Raw genomic sequence first — 19,807 nt, forward strand, 5'->3', positions numbered from 1 at the left:
AAAGACTGCAGGGGGCGCTCAAAGGCCAACATAAAACAGAAAAACCAGCACTTCATAAAAGTAAAAGTCTTCACCTATTACATGAAATATAACACACTTCTTCACTACCTAACACACCTGAGAACTACAAAACAAAACACAGCTTCACATCTTTGACTGACGTGGTATCAGAGATGCTAACTTGCCAGCATCCAAAATATTCTCCGCTATGTTTTAATACGTTTGCATTCGCAGCTGAAGGAGGAAATCCGCTGATGATAAATATGTGGAGGCGAGTTGAAGAGCTCTGAGCAGGTGTTGTGATGTACGGTCATTGGGTTTACATCATGAGACTTTTTATTCTTCCTGATAACTAAGCTGCTCGGCCCTTAATTAACGGTTACTGCTGCGTTCTCTCTGATCGTTTCTCTTTAAAGAGTACATTTTTAACTGATGTTGTGTTGTCCAGGAGCTGAGGAAGCCCTCCTACGCTGAGATCTGCCAGCGGTCGAAGGACGCCTCGACATCACAGCAGCCAGCCAACCCCAAGGAAGCCAAGCCAGCGAGCTCCGCCCCTGCGGGCGAGGAGCGGAAGTGCCCCGACGCTTCCACCCCCGCAGGAGACGCAAAGGCCAGAGAGACTTACCACACTTCCTCCAAAGCCGGCTCGGCAGCAGCCGCCACCACCACCCCGGGCAGACCCCCAAGAGAGGCCCGGAGGCCGGCCGGGCGGTGGGCCTCGCCGCCCCCACACCCAGGGAAAACCCCAAACAAAGATCCCCACCACACCCCGCCCAAATCTCCGCAGTAATGCGACCCCTCTTCCTTCCTGTAACCACGCTGCGCTGATGCGTTCAAAAAAGAGAGAAAAAAAGGAAATATAAGTCAGGGCTACTCGATACTTCTATCCCAGAATCAGCAGTCACAAGCGAGCAGTGAGGACGCCTTCTTCTCTGGATCAGGGCTTGCAGACAAAAAGCACTTTACTGTGCATGTAGAGCACCGTTTCATTCTTTTATTCTATTTATTTGCTTTTTTTTTTATTTTCTGTTTTATTTCTTTTTCTTTTCTTCTTTTTTTTTTGCATTACGTAGCTGTGTCAGCCCGTAAGTTGGCACAGACAACACTGAAATTTATTCATTCTGTCCAAATGGCCTTGTGGGATTAAATTAGTCGAGTGTGTGTGTGTGTGTGTGTGTGTGTGTGTGTGTGTGTGTGTGTGTGCGGGCGCAGCAGCAGCAGCGGGGCATTGTTTGGAGCCCCGCCTCCCGGGCGGATGACAGGAAGGAGCGGGCACAACAGACTCCACCTTTGTTGGCGCTCATAGTGAGGCGTTTGTTTTGCGTTTAAAGTGGCGGTGTTCTGCAGATTAATGTTGCTTAACTGAACGCCATGACGTGTTTTTAAATACATTTTTCATCCATATGCAAGATGTCACAGCTAAATCTCATTACAGTAAGACTCAGATCATCTAGTTTACATCATCTCAAAGTGATTTTACTGTGTTTGTTTCTTTTACTTCTCGAGGCTTTTTTTCTGTTTCTTTTTTTAGTTTCTTAGCTTCTCTGTTTTTGTTTCGGCTGGTAATCATCGCTGCGTTTTCTGTCTCTGATCATTTTTCTACTTTTAAAGAATCAACTTCTTCATCTGCTGTTTTTTATCTGTTGTCGCTAACACTGCTAACCTGCTAGCCGTAGAGCGCAGCCCGCGTCTGACGGCTCATTGGAAGATCGATGCTTTTTGCAGCATCTTGACGGGAGCCCGCGTGGAGGAGTGCAACCAAAACTTTGCTTTGTGTCGGACCGTTAGAAGAGAGTTTAAGAGGAGTTGTGGTTGTTTTTAACCCCCGGGCTCCGTCTCTAGATATTTAGGGGTCTGAAGGAGTGATGGTCAGTAAATGTTTTCAAATCGCTGCGGCTGCGGTGTCATCTTTGGAGGTTGATTTGTTGATCTGAACGTCCGCCAAAACACCTGACGGCTTCAGATTGTTTTTCTTCAAGTGTCTGACAACACAGAGAAAAAATAATTAGACCTTTCTGTTGACGAGTAAGACGCTACATCCCTGTGATGTCATCCCGCCATCGAACGTCTATAAAAGTGGATGACGTGTCACCACCTCCTGTTGTGTTAAAGTGAAGCCAAAACAGCTCAAGTCGGCATGTGGCTTTGAAGGAGATTTTCACAGTTATGTAACGTTCACTGACTCTTGTGTTGGCGTTCGTTGTGTTTCCTCGCCTTTCATCCTCTGTTCTAACGATGCACACTTTAATACACTGCAGCAACCGTAGTCGCCGATCATGGCATTTTTCAAAGCATCATATAACAAATTAAAATCTTAAAAACTTCTCTGAAAAATAAACACATGGACATGAATCAGCTTAAAAACTGATCATGGTGACAGAAAAACATTTTATTTGACTTGTGTTTTGATTTGATGTCCCATCTGTTTACATTGAGGAGGCAGAGCTTATGATGTGTACTGAAGCCAGCCAGTAGGGGGAGCTCCAACAATGTTCTGCCGTCACTTTCATCTTTTAAAACGGTCTCTGAGTCAGACGCTTAAAGGGACAATGGAAGCCTCAGTTGTGATATAATATATCTGGATTTTAAAAATACCCCGAGTCGGCCCTTTAAGAGAGTTCTCGTTTCTCCAATCGCTTGCCGTGTGTGAAGACATTTCAAGAGGCGTTGGAGGCAGAGCACGCTTTCTACAGCGCGAGTGCTCTCTTCTCGTTTCTGTTTATAAACAAACTAAACTGTGGACTGAAAAGCTTCAGCTGGCACATACTGTCAAAGGACGACGTGGGGCAGACTCGTTTAGAATCCAGCGGTGACCATGAAACGACGGTTTTAGGGGAGGAAAACAGGGGCGAGCTGTTAAGAGAAAGGAAGACATTAACAGTAGATCAGAGGTTAACCCACGTCTGTGTTTCTCTGTGAGCGGAGAGGACGACGCAGCTGAATATCTGCGGAGGCAAAAATATTTTTTCTGTCAATGACTGCGATGAGTTTAGAGCGGCGTTTTGGTAAGAAGAGGCGGCGGCGGGATGCTTCTCGTTCTCGACCTTGTAGGCAGTGGTGCATTTCTCGTTCTCCGTTCTGGGTGTGGTGCCTCGACGTCGACTACAGCTCATCTCAACCTGCTCGCAGGGAAACCTGTTTAAGTTGCACTGTTGGCGTTTTCTCCGACTCGGGAGCGGTTAAATGTTTTCAGACGATCCTAAATGAAGCGTCTGATTTAAAAAGAAAAAAAAAAAAAAAAGGGAATTGATCTCGGAGATGCAAGAGAAGAAAATCGCTGTTTTCGTTCTTTTTTTTTCTCCAGGTGCAAATGAACCCAAGAAAAAAAAAAACGTGCATCAGCATCTCTGTCGACGTGGTCGCTCACGCCTTCTGCTTGTGTCATTGCCCGATGAACACAGAGAGACGGGTGCGTTGCACTATTTTCAGGGCTGGTTGAATAATGGTTGCTTTATCGCTGACGGGAGGCGGCGTGCTGTGGTTTTGGGATGTGGGCCATCTTGGTTCTGTATCAACGACGATTGTTTAGAGTGTGGAAAGTGAGAAGGTCGAGAATCGAGAATATTTTGTACTGAAGTTAAAGCGAAGGAGGTAGATGATGAGTGGATTGTTTTTGGGGGAATGTAGTTTGACTGTGGAAGAGATTTTAGTTGCACATCTTGTTGGGCTAAGCGTCACGAGGCAGAGAGAGAGAGAGAGAGAGAGAGAGAGAGAGAGAGAGAGAGAGAGAGAGAGAGCAGAGCGGTCGTGTGAAATCTTTTTCCTCGCGGTGAAGACGTTCAGCTGCTTCTTTTCTTTGGTGCCGAGTCTTCAACAGAAAGGGTTGTTTCTTTTCTGACCACATGCTCCCCGTCTTGGTTTCTTCTGGTTTGCACACTTTCATTTGTCCAGAGATTAAATTAAATAAATGAATAAAAAAGATTGCTCGAAGCACACACACAAAGTCTTCTTCCTGCTTCACTCACACGTTCATGGGACGGTGAATTAAAAGCACAGAGTGGAAGGACTAAAAACAAAACCTTCTCACATCCTTTACTCGCCTTTTAGTCGACAGGACGGAGACGCCGTACCTGCAGCCGCACAATCTCTGGCTTTAGGAGACTTATCGCAGCAGCATTTGGCACGGCAGCGGTTTGTCTCCGAGCTGCGTGATTGGTCGGATTCTTTGAGTGAAGTAGAAAGAATTCAGATGCGAGGAGGAAGTGTTCAATCTAAGATTTGGACGTGACGTCTGTCTACTGTAGCAGCCACTTTGACAGATAACCGAACCCAAGTCTTTGATTTTGTTTTTTTAAACAAACATCTGGTGAAGAGGCAAAAATAACTGAAGAGTTTCCCCGATGACTCTGAACTACGGAGAGATAAAAGTTGACGTTCTCCTTCCCCGTGCATCGTCTGTGTGCTCGAGTTAATCTTCCACAGTTTTCACCTCAGATGCAAAACATCCATAAAGATTTTTTAAAAAAACACAACCCCACTACAATATATATACACACAATAGAAACCTACACGACGTGGGACCTTGCATGTCTCGCCAAAGTCTTCCTGCAACCACAAGCATTCTGGGTAATCCCACTGAGAGAGAGGCGGCGTGGAGAAGGGAACGCTTCAGTCACAGGCCTGTACTCCTGCTCCGAGCTGCTTTTGAATTTTGGAAGCTAAATCTTGAGTTTGCTTAAAATGATATACATATATATATATATTTTGTTTTATTTTGAAGGACAGACGTGCACTTGGATGGGTCGATTATTTTTGTTGTTTTTTTTTCCCATTGGTGGAAATGCAAGCAAAAAAAAAAAAAAAGTTTAAAAAAGCGCACCATATCCACCGTTATTTATGAAGCGATGCTGTTTATTCCATTGGATTACATCTTTAAGTTTTTCGTTTTTCTTTGGGAGAGAATAAAGACGCGGCGGCGCACCTCTACGGCGCCGCCGCGCTCACGCAAAATGTAAAGAAACAATTCCATCCAGTGTTTGAGAAACTTGAATTTTATTTAAACTTGAAAAATGACTTTGCCTTAACTTTTATACAAGACGAGCATAGAGTTTATTTCTTTTCAACAACAACAACAACAACAACAAAAAAAATCCCCAAAATGTTAAAAGAGGAGCGACGCGCGGGAGATGTTGAGTCGTATCGGGACGCCCCGAGTCTGACTGACAGACAGAGAGAGAGAGAGAAGCAGCTTTTTCTTTCTCTTCCCTGTTTTTGTAAAACGTACGAAGAAGAATCATTTTGATTGTTCCTTTTTTTTTTGTTTCTTGTTGAATAGTTTCAGGTTGTGTTTTTTTTGGGGGAAGGCGGGCGGGGCGGCGGGTGGCGGGCGGGGATTCTAAAACCTTGTAAATGCAAAACTAGTCGATACTGTATTAAATCTGTGCACTTTGAAGTGTGTGCTTTGCTTGTACAGTTGTAAATACTCAGAAAAATATAAGAGGTACCTTAAAATGATTATTAAAAATATATTGATCTTGTTGAATTATTAATGTCGCTGTCGAGCTGGATGTAGGATTTAAAAAAAAAAAAAAAAAAGTAAATGTTGTGCTTCTTCGGACATATTTTCGTTTAACTTTTTTTTTCTTTTTTTTTTTTACTTTTAGTTTGGGTGAATTCTGCTCCTCTTTGCGGGGGCGCGCAGGTCGTCTGATTGTACTTGTTATTGTTTTGTGGTCTTTCATTCCATTTACCTGTGTGGTCGCGTGCACCTGGGTGTACAGGTTGCGACCTTAGCCCCTCCCCCTCTCCCCCCCCTCACTGTGCGCTAATTGGAAAAAAGAGCCTGTGGTACTGACGAGCCTCTTCATTACAAAGCTGCGTGTCCACCAGCGTCCTCTTTTCAGCTCTGGCTTCTCTCGTTTACTCTTCGGGTGGGGAGGGGGAAAAAACACTACATCGATTTATAACGGTCAGCTAGCAACAGAAGCGCACACACACAGAAGTGCAAAGTCGGCCATTTTAAAATACTGCTGTTATAATATTGAATAAATTAAATTATTTAAAAAAACACATTCAAAGAGAGAGTAGACTTGTTGTAATTCCAGCAAATCACACCACTAGACAAAAACACTAACTGTAAAAAATAAATATACCGCGTAGGTCCCGACCGATGTTGCGTTTTTTGGGGCCGATACCGATGTTGAAAAAGATATCGGCCGATATCTTTCTTAGATCTATGTTCCATCTGTACAGATGAATATTTATACACGTTTATTTTGTTGATCCCTCAAATGCAGTCATCAAACACTTGTGGAAAAGATATTTAACAAAGACAAGATGGTCACTCGATTGGAAATCCATTGTAATCCATATAGCGCCCTCTGCTGGTGAAAGACAACTGTCCAACAATACTCATTAAATGCTATTTGACTGCTGAATAAATCTATTAATATCGGTGCATATCTGGGATAAAATTAGCCGATAACGATAGTCACTATGCTAATATCGGCCGATATTATCGGCTATGCGAGTAATCGGCCGGGCTCTATTTTTACACGTTTATACATACGAGGTTGAGACTATGTATTAAACTTCCTCGTGTCCATGAAACATGGACAGCATGATTCAACAATATCTCATGTTCGATGACATGAAGACGATAGAAAGCTGAAGTTCTGCCTCATTTTTAAAAGCCCGATGTTTCTGTCATCATCTTCGTTAAATTGCTGAAACGTTACTTGTGATTTTCTGTCCATATTCAACAATGGAGTTTTTAATTACACCATTTTGTTGTCAAAGTCGAGGGTAATCACCTCAGGAGATAGTTTATGATTATTTGTGGTGGGGGCAGGGTGGTGAAATGAAAAGATAAATATCTGTTAGTAGAGCTGGAGTCCTGATGTTTTTAGCCTAGCTTAGCAGAACTAGCTTGTAAAATGTGGTGTTGATGCGTTTTTTACTTTTTGTGTTTGTTCCAACGTTAATCAAACACGTTTCCTTTCAATCTGGGATCTCTGGAGGCGCTGATTGGCTAATTTTGAATCTTTTAATCGAGCCAGGCTACTCTAGCGGTTTCCTATTACGCCCAGTTTAACGCTAAGTAAGGCTAACCACTTCCTGAACTCTTGACTCTGTGCTGAACATACACGTAAAAGTGACATTTTTCTCAAGTAAACACTAAGGGAGTCAGCTTATTCAGTGAATTTTGAATAGTTTTATTTACCAACGATTAAATATTTCTAAGGGTACAACTCCCACATGTAGCATCAACTAGCTAACTCTTCAGACTACTCATTAAATGTCTGATTTTCTGCACATGTACCTACTCGTTCTTAACGTTTATTTTTCCTTTAAACTAGACGTACAAGATCTTGGCTTGAATCAAATATAAAATTGGCAGAATTTAGTTAAAAATTATATTCATAATGTTCATAAATCAGACCAGAAATTGTCCCTAAAAGTTGTGATTCCTTCAGATTTGGTGAATAATGAAAAGCTCTCCCCTGCTCTTCTCGTCACTTGCGTCCATCTGCTCTTAAATCGTGTATGAATCGCTCTGACTTATGGGAAATGTAGTATTCACATTAATTCAATGGTAGGGATGAAGCAGATTTGGTTGAGGCTTTTATTTTAGGGTTTTGCTTGAATGTGGACAGAAAATTAACAACTTAGTTTTAGTTTTCAGGCCGATGTGAAAGAAACAAAATCCGGACACAGGAAGTGATCAAACTTCAGCTTTCTATATTATTATCTTAAAAGCCAGCTAAAAAGACGGATGCCTGATGGACACGTCCCGGTTTTGTCTCCTGTCTTAAGACTCGCTGTGCTTCAGGGCGATCTGAAGTCTGACGCACAATAAAGCACATTTCAGAGCTTTTCACATCTTCAGCTTCTGCAGCACCCGACACTCAAAAGTGGGAGAGTGTTTCGCGGCCGGCAAATTTTAAGGGCCCGCTTGATTGTAAATTTTGGCAACATTTCTTGAGTAACTTTTTCGAGGGGGAAGCAAATGTTTTGGGTTGTTGTCGCTGCAGAAGGCTGGGCTTGAAACTTCCCCACCAGAGTGTCGATGCAGATCTGTGTTGTAATGTCGTCCTCTGATTTATCTGTTCATTCAAGGTTTTGTTTTTTTTGTTAATGTTTCATCCGCTTTCATCACTCCCCCTCCTGAGAAAAATACATGTACGAGTTATTTTTAAGTTTTTGTTTTTTTGGGGAGTTGGGAACAGAAGCAGAGGCTTTACTGGACCTTGTTTCATGTGTTTTCAGAGCGCGTGTTTCCTGCACTCATTGAGTGGAGGAACGTGCGCCGATGGAGATATCTGTTAAAAACCATTTGATCACATGTGGACTGCATTTTGATGTGGCAAAGAAAACCAATACCTGTGCCATTATTCAGCTGTTCTTTTTGTCTTTACTGGGCGGTTCAACCTGTACATAGCTGAGCGCTTGCCATCTCGGCTTTTAGTTTTGTTTAGTTTTGTCTTTTTTTAAGATGTGATTTTCTTGTTTTCAAAAGTCCATCAAAGGCTTCTCGCATCAGGAGAAATCTACAATGTGACACCACTGACTGTAGGAGCAGTTTTTTGTTTTTGTGCGTCGTAACTTTGCGGTCGATCCCTGCCGAGGTCGCGGCATGTTTTCGACCTCTGAACATTCAAACTGGGCATCCCTGAACTGTGAATGTGTGCATGTGTGGAATAATTAAAAATGTACCACCCAGAAAAAATCCCGACCGACGCAAAGGTGACTCTCCACTGAAGGCCGGTACCTCAGACTGCATGGTACCGCTGGTGGAGGGGATCTGTCACGTTGGCGGCCGCGAGTTCTGCACGCCTCTCCTGTATCATCTCCTGTACGCTTCTTTAGGTTAGCGTTTTGAGGAGCTCCTTTTTTTTTTCTTCTTCTCATGGACTTCCACACGGAGCCTCATATCAGCCTGTCGGTCGCCTCAGCTCTTCGTCTCCTCCCTCCTGTTCGCCCGTTTTGACAGTGCCATTTTTTATTTCATTTTTCCCCTCAAGGGTTGCATCTTGTTTAAAAATGGACGCTCTTGTTGGTTGTTTGTTTTTCTTGATTTAAAAATTAACGAATGCACACCGAACTGACTGGAACAAGACTCGATGTCTTCTTCAACTCACTGTGGTTTAACTCATTAACACTCGTACCGTGCTACGCTAACAGCTGTGGACAATCGATGACCCCACTGTGTTGGGGTTGGGACAGATGACTTTGCCTAACGACACCTTTAACACGTGGAAGGAGGTTGTGTTCCAAGAGGGCTTCTTCTTCTTTTGTTTTTCATCTTTCTGTTGTTTTTCTTTATTTTATTTTTTTGGTCTATTCTTCCATCGAGACTGGAATCAAGCGTACATGTCAGCTATAGATAATTTAAGTTACTCTGTGTCATGATGTAAAACTGTCTAATTTGGAGAAAAAAATGTAGCTTACTGAAAAATAAAGATTTAGGCACTGTTGAGAAGCTGCGGCCTGTGTGTCTGTCTTTTTGAACTCACTCTGAGCTGAGCCTGTGTGGACGTTTTCATCTGGTCATGAAATCAATACTGGAGCCTCTTTATGATTATAATACCTGTAACCAAGGGCGACTCTAGAGTCTCTGGGCCCTCCAACCAGCGTTCATCACCACCAGTGTCTCGACGGATCATTCCTATTTTTTTGTATTTGGTGACTTTCATTGACAAACTTTGGTTTTCACAGCATGCATGAAACGTTTCGCAGGGCAAGGAGAGTGAGTGCTGTGAGATAGGGGCCCTGTCAAGGAGGTCTCTTACTGTCATTGCAAAATTTGCGCATTTGGGCCACTGCTTTGGTTCAAAGTTTGTCAGCCCGAGGGGGCCCAAGCAGCTTCCTACTTTGCCTGTTGACATGCAGCGCCTCTGCCAGTAACATCTGCTGTGGGGTAGGAGAAAATAATTTCTGTCTTTAAATGTTACAATAGAAGTATTTCTGATTTTATAAAAACATGATTGTACCTGCTTTGTTGTGTTGCTCGTCAAAACTCAAATGGATCTCAAACCAGGCGTCACCTGAGGTCCGATGTGTTCCTTTAGCAGACCAGCAGGTGGCAGTATTTGCTCAGTCGTGTGCTGTGGTCCAATTTAAAAAAAAAAAAAAAACTTTAAAAAAAAACTGGTTTGGCGAAAATAAAGTTTCACACACCTAACATGTTTAAATTAGGTGTCAAAATTAGTTTTGTCTATCAACAAACTAGTTCCACTGTTTAACTGAAACTTGGCTGTTGCCAAGCAACCCAAACATTCTCGTCTACTGTTGGTGTCCATGGTTATGAGTTGAACACCTTCCGAGGTCAGCCTGACCAGAGCGCGCCACTGCCTCCCTGTCCTGACCTCAATACCTGCTGAGGAGACCTTTGAATCAGCAGAATCTCGGGAGAGAAGGACTTCTCTGCCTAATGTGACCTTGAACTCCTCTACCACACTGCTGAAGGGAAGCTGCAGCTTGGTTGTTGCGCCCTATAATGAACATCATCACTCCTCCAATTGTTTCATCATCATTACAGTTGTTGATATTTGACTGAGTCTATTATCACACTTAGCTGTTACTGCTAACACTACACATACTTTTACCATTATTACTGACACTAGCGTTAAATGTATTTTATTCATTGTTGTTGTTGCTGTTTATCTCTCTCCTTCCTGAATCTCCCTCTATTCCACTTTCCAACCCGGGCACAGTTTCATCAGATGGCTGTTCATCATGAGTCTGGATCTGCTCAAGGTTTCTGCCTCTTGTAACATAATATAACAAAGAGTAAAGTCTTCATCTGCTCTTTCTGTGAAGTGTCCTGAGATCTCATTTGTTATGAAGTGGCGCTATACAAATAAAGATTGTTCCATTGATTGATTGAGCCCCGTGTGAAAATGTTCATCATGACATCAGAAATAAAAATGTTTACAGCTTCGTTCGAAAACAGTGTTTGTCTTTAAAGTTCATTTCTCTCCACAACAACAGGATTTTTATGCAATTCACCTGTTTACTTTATATCAAGGCTTAAAGTGGTGTAGAATTAGGGGTGTGGCCTCTTTGAGTGACAGGTGGAAGCTGCTAGCTGTCTGTTAGGTGAGCTTTATCCCCGGTTAACAAGACCTGTAACTCTAATGATGCATTCAGGTCATGTGAAATATAGGAAAGAAAAGCTCTGCTCATTCCTCAGAGACAAAGCTGTTTCAGTGAGGAGTGTTGTGTCCCTGCTCTAGAGGAACCTGAACACAACATGAGTGAACCCCACTCTTCCCACTCCCCAAGAAAGCCAGCAACGCAAGTCAAATTCAGATTTAGAGTAGCAGTTTAATCGTCTTCAGAGGTGAGAAAATGGCCAATACAACAACAAAAAATGTATAACTTACACAACAGACCAGACAAGGTCGAAGTACCACCCATGAAGTTTGATTGACAGATGACGACGATCAGATCTCAGCAACGAGCATTATTTCAAATCAAGTTGAAGATTTAAAACACAGCAAGTTAAACATCTGTCTCGTTAATGACTTCTGTCTATTTCAGTTTACACAACTCAGCAGTGGATCCAGACCAATAAACCCCGAATCCTGCATGTAGAGGCTGAGTGAATGTGGTCTGGACTCTGTGGAGGAGAGTCATGGTTTCAGAGATGCTGTAGAAGGACAGAATACCTGCTCTGTGATCCAGGTACACTCCTACTCTGGAGGACCGAGGACCTGAGACACGAGTTTTGACTTTGTTGTAACAAAATTTATATCTGTTGTTGTAACAAATTAACTGCCAAGATTTGTCATTGAGTCCAAACAAACATTCATCTGAGCTCCCTGTTCTACGGATATTCTTGTATGCGACTGCTACACAAACTCCTCCTCCTCCTCTCCTCTCCATCTCCCAGTAACAACGTCCAGTCAGACTCTCTTTACTCAGGACCTGCCAACAATCAGTGAATCTGTCTGGGTGACTAAAATAAGACTGTTGTTCTAACATTGCTGTTGCTTTTCTGTTCTCATCAGATAATAACAGCTGTGTGTAAGCTGTGTTTGGATCCAGTGTGATGTCACATGAATATTTTAAGAAATCAGCTCTGGTCTTGGGCTCTGGTTCTGATTCTGACAGTAAAACATCCACTTCAGTCACTGTCTGTGAGATGTTTGTCAATTTCTCTCTCAGGAGGTCCTGTAGTTTATCTCTGACTTCTGATACAGCCGTTGTCACATCCTCAAAGTACTTCAGAGGATGGATCTTGATGCTGGATGAGTGTGTAGATTCACTGAGTGGTGATAGTGAGGGGTAGTCGTGTAGAAACTGGTTGTGATCTTCTGTGTCTGAGAGCTTCTCCAGTTCAGCATCTTTCCTCTTTAGCTCAATGATCTCCTGCTCCAGCTTCTCCTGAAGCTCTCTGACTCGACTCACTTCAGTTTGCTGCTGGGATCTGACCTGCTGCTTCACATCAGAGCGTCTTTTCTCCATGAGACGGATCAGCTCACTGAAGATCTTCTCACTGTTCCCCACTGTTTTATCAGCGGAGCCATTGATAGCCTCCACCTCCTGTTGGAGCAGCTTCACATCTTTCTCTCTGTCCTGGATTCTCTGCTGGATGTTTTGCTGACTCACCTCGAGCTCTCTCTGCCTCTCGCTCCTTTCTGCTGCAGCGGTGACTGTGTCATGACCTTTGTGTTCGTCCACAGAGCAGAGATAACAGATAGACTGCTGATCAGTCCGACAGAACATCTTCATCACCTCATCATGACGAGAGCACACGTTCTCCTGGAGCTTCTTGGAGGGCTCCACCAGCTTGTGTTTCTTTAATGGAGCTGCTTCATAATGAGGCTGAAGATGTTTCTCACAGTAAGAAGCCAGACACTGCAGACAGGACTTACAGGCTTTCAGTTTCCTCCCGGTGCAGACATCACAGGCCACATCTTCAGGTCCAGCATAGCAGTGATCAGCAGGAGCAGCTTGGAGTCCAGTCTTCTTCAGCTCCTCCACTAAATCTGCTAACATGGTGTTTTTTCCGAGGACAGGCCTCGGTGTGAAGGTCTGCCTACACTGAGGGCAGCTGTAGATTGTCTTCTCATCCTCTTTATCCCAGTGGCTTTTAATACAGTTCATACAGTAACTATGTCCACAGGGAACAGTGACCGGATCCTTCAGGAGATCCAGACAGATCGAACAAGAAAGGGTTTCCTGACCCAGCTGAACTCCTTTCTGTGCCATTTCTCCTCTCGGTAACAACGACTGTCTGAGTTTCTCTTCCTGAGAAATCAAACTAGCTCCACCTCTGATCTGCACAGCATGTGTTTGTTCAGTGAACGTCAGCTCTTGTTGGTAACACCCATCCTCAACTTGTAGATCTAAAGGGGAGGAAACAAGGAAATATAGAGTCAGAGTGGAGCTGGCTGTGTTTGAGAGCAGGAAGAAGAGGGAGGGGTTATCAAGCTGTGCTTCATTCCAGGAAGAGGAGCGGTGTGAGAGAGAGAGACTTGTTTACAACAGAGAACATTTCTCTTTTAAAAACACTTCTCATTTCAGATTTTACAAGATGAACTCTTCTTTGAATCGGAGGGTTTGGAGAAGGCTTTCTGCCCCCAGTACTGCATGTTGTTTGTACAGCAGCTTAGAGGTTGCTCTGTTGTGAAAGTGCAATGCAGGCTTCATGAAAGTCATTCATTAAACTCATAAATGTCTGTGTTGCATGCTGGGAAACGTATTTGTAATGCTTACTGTGCAGGCGTCACTTTGCTGCCACCGGTGTTTTCTGAAGCAGCTTGTGATGACGATGAGCCCTCTCTGTGCAGATAAATGCAATTCTTCCTCTTGTCTTCAAATATTCTGCTTGTATGTATGCAACACTGAAGACTGCTCCCCGCCTCCACACTCTGTCACGATCAGAGCATGCAGGGCGGGGCTGACCACGGACAGACTGGCATTCTTCTCATGCTCACATTGATTTGAAGCTTCTCACACAAACAGCAAAAGCGAGTCGTAAGTAGTTAGTGAATTAAATTTTATTAGAATCAAGAATAGAAAACAGCAGCCAGCAGTAACTACCGTATTTTCCGCACTATAAGGCGCACCGGATTATAAGGCGCACCTTCAATGAATGGCCTATTTTAGAACTGTTTTCATATATAGGGCGCACCGGATTATAAGGCGCATAGAATAGAACGTGTTTACAACTGAACAAGGCTGGGAGATATTGTGAATATATAAATATAAATACGTATAAAACGTAACGTATAAAACTACAAAAACACAAGTACATAAGACGATTTCCCCAAATAATAAATTATTTCTTTGACGTTTCTCTTAACTCTCAAAACGTAGTTTTATACGTAGTGCATTCACAATAACTCAACGTTGTTCAAACGTTAATGTGCATATTCACAATATCTCCCAGCCTTGTTCAGTTGTAAACACGTAAAAGAAACACAGTCTGATACCGCTAATTCAAACGTTAGTGCAGGGGTGCCCAAACAGTCGATCGCGATCGACAGGTAGATCGCTGACTGATTCTCAGTCGATCGCGAGATGTTTAGTCAATATAAAATACAATTGTAAAATAGAAAAGTGATTTCAATTTCCACTCATTGCACTGTTTCCCACACACGGTACCTGTGTTGGGAGCCCAAGTATACTTCCGACCTGTGTGTATTTAATTTGTCATTTATTCATGAAATTGCTGCGTGCATGAGAGAGCGAGCGAGAGAGAGAGAGAGAGAGAGAGAGAGCAGTGACGTGCAGGTAAAACCGGGGGGTAAATGTTTTACAAAAAAGTCATATATAGAAACTATGCTACGAGTATTAAGCGCATTTGATGAAGCTGCAGCTACTTTTCTCTGCTCCTCTCTGCTGTCATGACTGTGAGCATCGCGGGGCACGAGACACACCAACATACAGCGCACACGCACACACACACACACACACACACACACACACACACACACACACACACACACACACACACACACACTTGCACTGGAGCGCCAGCCACCACGCGAACCTTTTTACTTTTTACTTTTAGTGCTACAGCACACAGTTGATCCGTGATCCGTACGGACCGAGGTGGGAACACACGTGACCCGGTCAAACAGTCGGTTGGACTTTACTCCGTTCACTCTCACCGTGTCTGCAGCTAATTTAACAAAAGCAAAATCATCTCACAGCAGCCTGCTGTAGTCTGTAGTCTGCATTATTTTTTACAGAACTCTCATTTATTATTTTCTGTTTGTTGTGTGAGTATTAAATGCGTTTGTAGGCTGTTGGTAAAGGCTATGGCTCACTATGTGGACTGGTAGATCTCGGCAGACTGGTAACTTTAAAAGTAGATCTTGGTTCAAAAAAGGTTGGGCACCCCTGCGTTAGTGCATAACTCAACATTGTTCAGTTACGTATAACACGTAAAGCTCACTTTTTCAGTTCATTCCCCGTCCACGAATCCCTCGAATTCTTCTTCTTCAGTGTCCGAATTGAACAGTTGGGCGAGTACGGCATCCAACATGCCCGGCTCCCTCTCGTCATTATCCGAGTCAGTGTCGCTGAGCGCCGTGTACAACCAGTATGGATCAACCAATTAACCAATTGATCCATATATAAGGCGCTCCGGATTATAAGGCGCACTGTCGTTTTTTGAGAAAATTAAAGGCTTTTAAGTGCGCCTTATAGTGCGGAAAATACGGTAAGTGACTCATAGGCTGTTTCTGTGACAGCCGGCGCTTACTGAAAGAACTGGTTTAATCCTGCATTCACACCAAAGCTGGAAAAACAACTTCCAAACTCAGGAAAACAAACGGTCACAGGAGCATTTAAACAGTTTCATCGTCAGAAGTCATTAATTTGATCTTTGCTGAATAAAAACTCTTCTTGTGTTAACTCATCAGACAAACGATTGTGACCTCACAGACATTTATGTAACAGAAGAATTCAGCGAGATTATCCCTTTTAAGTATCTAAGATTAAAGGTGAGGGCATTCAGCAGCCGGACTCCGACATCCTCTCAGGCCGAGCTGATTGACAGGTGCTGGGCGGGGTGAAGACGTCGGGGTCGCTGATGCCCAGCTGCAGGTTGAAGAAGCGGGTGGAGGTGGTGACGCTGCTGTTCCTGACGTAGGTCTCCTGCACGGGGTAGCAGTCCTTCAGGGTGTAAACGCCCACCCAGGTCTCATCTGGTGGAGAGACGAGAAACAGGTCACAGCAGCTCTAAGAGGAACTGGAGGTTTATATCCAGCAGAAGTTGTTTCTTAAATCTGATGAAGCTTCATTTTTATTGTGAAGCAGCTTCAGGAAGAACGTACACAAACACTGGATTCAAGCAGCACGGACACTTTGTGTTTTAAAGTTCCCACAGAATCTAAAAGATGTTTAAAGGCTTTATATGTGATTTTTTGATCCAGCAGATGTCGCCCTTGAGCACCAGCATGAAACCAAAACAACTCGCGCTGCATTGTTGTGTTAGCATGCTAATGCTAGCGATCTTTATTATGCTGGTATCTTCACACTGCATGTAAATTTACCTGAAATGAGCGTGATCTAGAAACACAGTTAAGCAGTGAGTACAGTATGTTATTCTTCTTTTCTCTAGTCCCTCAATTAAACAACTTTTATACTCGAGGGGAGGAGTCAGCCGGCCGTCCCGGCGATGTAAACAAACTGAAGATAGGACTCTGAAAACTCTGAAAACATCACAGACAGTGGGACTCGGGTGTTACACCCATTGTAGACAGTCATGACTCACAGAGTTATTTTCAGAGCAGATACTTGATTTATTTTATATTTAAGTGTGAATAATCACATAGAAAGACTTTAACTGTTTTTAACACAGATGTCCTCCATTAAACGCAAGGTGTTGAAAAACTGAGCAGATATGGAAGTGCAAAAGATCGTAGTCTGTTCTGACGACCCCTGACTGTGTCAGTGCTCCTCCTGTTGTCTTGTCTCTCTCCCCACTCAGGTTGTCTTCAGGTAGAAAGGGGCGGAGCCAGTTCATTTGATGTCATGCACCTGGGCAGACTGGGCCTTGGTATATAAGCTGGTTTCTTAGTCTCTCTCTCTCTCTCTCTTGTCAACACTCACTTTGGTTGGTGGTCGTTGTTTAGCCACAACACCACACATTCACCATTGCCATCACCACTGATGGCCTGGATTGTGACAATGTGTTTCCCACAGATAAACCTACTTTATGTCATTTGGAAGGTTTGATTTTGGTGTCAGGCTGGCTGCACCCTAAGCCGTCATTTCAGGAGGAGTGATCTGGATATTCTCTCGACCTGGATGTTCACATATGCACCTCACAGTGGGAGACTATCCCTGTCACTGGCAGTTAATACTGACTTATTTCTTTGATTATGACTTTCTGTCTGTGCATGTCCTTTCTGGTGTTGTGTTTAAAATATTTTAAAAACCAGGTTTACGTTGGCGTGCCAGGCTTCCTGTCCGACCACTCCTGGACCTCCACGTTGTCCCCGGGGCCTCCGATGATGTACTGGTCCTCGAAGGTGGAGTTGGCTGGGATGTCGAAGGGATCCCAGGCCTCGGTCAGAGCGATCTTTGAGCAGTCCTTCGTCTTCTGGTCGATCTGGAACATCACCAGGCTCTGGTACAAAAAGATGTACTCGAAGAACCTGTAGCCGAGGAAGAGAAAAATGAAGGAGTGACATCTTTGAATGTCTTCTTCTGGCCAAAACAAACAGAACAAAACCTAAAAAGTATTTAATTTATAATCATACATGAAAATCAGGAAATCCTCGCATTTCAGAATCTGAAATCTGAAACATCTGGAATGTTTTATAATTAATTAAAATGTATGGCTTCATTTCTTTCAACTAATTGATTGATGGGCTTATGTTACAGCTCTAAATCATACCTTCTTGTTCCCATGTTGAGAGCTTTAACCAGGCCTGCCTTTTCTTTACATTTATTAGCTATATTTAAAATATAAAAATAACCGCTCCATGATGACTCTATATTTCACTCTTTATCATTTTCTGAGCTTATATTTCTACTTTTATCAATCTACATCTGTCTTTTCTGTTGATATCACGATGGTTATTGTTATTTTCTGTCATATATGTCGGTAGGTTTGCCGCTCACTCGTCCATCACTCTGAGTGAAGAGAGGAACTTCTTATACGCGACTCTCTAATCCCTAAATCCCTGAGTGAATGAAAGTTTTTTGTGTTTACTTTTATCACAGTTTAATTTTGTGAAAATGTATTTATTTCCCTGAAAACTCGACTTTTTAATTATTTAATATATTATTTTGTAATGCCTAAAATAAGCTGGTTCAGTCTCCAAGTGAGGCCTCTATTAACACTAAAATCTTACTAAGAAGGCTGATAACATCAAAGTATCTCAATACACTTATTGTAAACCATTGTCACCTGAAAAGTCCAGATAAACATCTTATTTCAAGATATATAACTAAAAATAAATAAAGGTCTGAACTGCTTGTAAAAAGTGAAAATAATATGTTTATGCAAATTTGACTTGATGACACCTTTTACATGAAGGTAGATATGTTGCAAAGTAGGAGAGCTTGTAGAATGTGATGTGAGAAGTTGAAGAAAAAAAAGTGAACATGTAAAAATGTTTACTGGTATAAAAAATCCACTACTTTTCTGTCGTGAATCTGCGCTGCTTGAGTTTTTAAACACATTTTGCGAGATGTCTGTAGAAAAACAAATTTGTACTTGTAGAAAGGCCCCCTCCCCCTCCCTCCTCCCCCCTCCCCTCGCTGTGTGTCTGCATGTGGGGGGAATTGGCCAATCAGAAGTAAATTTTCCCATTCAAATCCTCCATTGATTTTTCACAAAATTATTTTATCAAGAGATTGGTGACTGAAACCAAGACGACCAGCCACCTCAATACTCCTGACTATAGTACATTTAATTCGGCGCCAAAACGGCATCGAAAAACTGAGAAAAAGGCAAAGATACAAGACTGTGTACATAATTTTTGTCCTACTATTGTTGACTACCTATCCCACAATCCCTTGCGAATTATTTTGTTTCTTCTTAAAAGTAACTTGAGTCGTTATAGTGTTTATACTTGAAGTGCTGTTACATAAAACTTTAAGTTCATGACTCATAAATGATTTCATATTGTCATCATTTCATGAATTCGATAAATAAATAAATAATAATTCATGTATGTTAAGCTAAAAGGTTAAAAACACTGTTAAAATCTTTCTGTTTCTATGTGGCACTAAAGTTCCTTGTTTTGCTTCCGCTACGACGGAATTAAGGGACGGACATGTACGGTGCGCACACGTTACCTGCCTTGAATTTGTGTATTTCTACAAGTACAAATTTGTTTTTCTACAGACATCTCGCAAAATGTGTTGCAAAACTCAAGCAGCGCAGATTCACGACAGAAAATTCATTTCCTTCAACTTCTCACATCACATTCTACAAGCTCTCCTATTTTGCAACATATCTACCTTCATATTTCTAACATTACAACAAGTTAAATTTGCTTGCTGAACCAGCAATATTTTTGCAGATTAAAAGCAATCCAGGTTTTATTTTGTATCTTGAAGAGGTTTTTCTGGACCTGTCAGGTGATTGTGTCTTTTAATGTATTGTTGACTAGAAATGACATAAATACACTTGGTAACATGGAGAAGAATGGCAGCAGAATCCAGGGACAGATGTACATAAATGAAGACCAGAGGGAATTAATGAATAACTTTAAGTAGTTTGACCTCTTCTCACTCTCTTCTGCACAAACTGAGTTCAGGTGCTTAAGTGGATCTTTACATCTCTGGTTAACAGGATGAAGGCGCCCTCTTGTGGTGATTTTTACTCTCTGCAGGAAAGCATCTGTGTTATTATCCTCCCTTGATATCAATCACACCGCTCAATGTAAAT

The 19,807-nt window shown here is 42.6% G+C and overlaps 3 protein-coding genes across 6 annotated transcripts in view; 1 reads left to right on the plus strand and 2 right to left on the minus strand.

Moving 5' to 3' along the window:
• LOC110004073 (la-related protein 4B-like) overlaps nucleotides 1–9,421 on the plus strand; it is a 43,265-nt gene extending 33,844 nt beyond the window's left edge. For all 4 annotated transcript variants that reach the window (XM_065953568.1, XM_065953570.1, XM_065953569.1 and 1 more), the window contains exon 17: nucleotides 449–9,421. In XM_065953568.1, coding sequence (XP_065809640.1) covers nucleotides 449–790 — 342 coding nt within the window. In that variant the 3' untranslated portion in view covers nucleotides 791–9,421. The remainder of the gene's footprint in view (nucleotides 1–448) is intronic.
• Nucleotides 9,422–11,248: 1,827 nt separating this feature from the next.
• LOC110004074 (tripartite motif-containing protein 16-like) lies at nucleotides 11,249–13,286 on the minus strand. Its single transcript, XM_065953574.1, has one exon. The coding sequence runs from the start codon at nucleotides 13,156–13,158 to the stop codon at nucleotides 11,476–11,478; it is 1,683 nt and encodes a 560-aa protein (XP_065809646.1). The 5' UTR covers nucleotides 13,159–13,286; the 3' UTR covers nucleotides 11,249–11,475.
• Nucleotides 13,287–14,693: 1,407 nt separating this feature from the next.
• On the minus strand, nucleotides 14,694–17,817 carry LOC136178929 (mammalian ependymin-related protein 1-like). The gene is made up of 3 exons (XM_065953370.1): nucleotides 17,804–17,817; nucleotides 17,352–17,561; nucleotides 14,694–16,138 (listed from the first exon to the last, which is right to left on the minus strand). Exons 1-3 carry the CDS (start codon nucleotides 17,815–17,817, stop codon nucleotides 15,913–15,915), a joined length of 450 nt encoding a protein of 149 aa, XP_065809442.1. The 3' UTR covers nucleotides 14,694–15,912.
• Between the last annotated feature and the right edge of the window lie 1,990 nt (nucleotides 17,818–19,807).

Source organism: Labrus bergylta, chromosome 4 (genome assembly GCF_963930695.1).
Source record: "Labrus bergylta chromosome 4, fLabBer1.1, whole genome shotgun sequence".
NCBI classification, from domain to species: domain Eukaryota; kingdom Metazoa; phylum Chordata; class Actinopteri; order Labriformes; family Labridae; genus Labrus; species Labrus bergylta.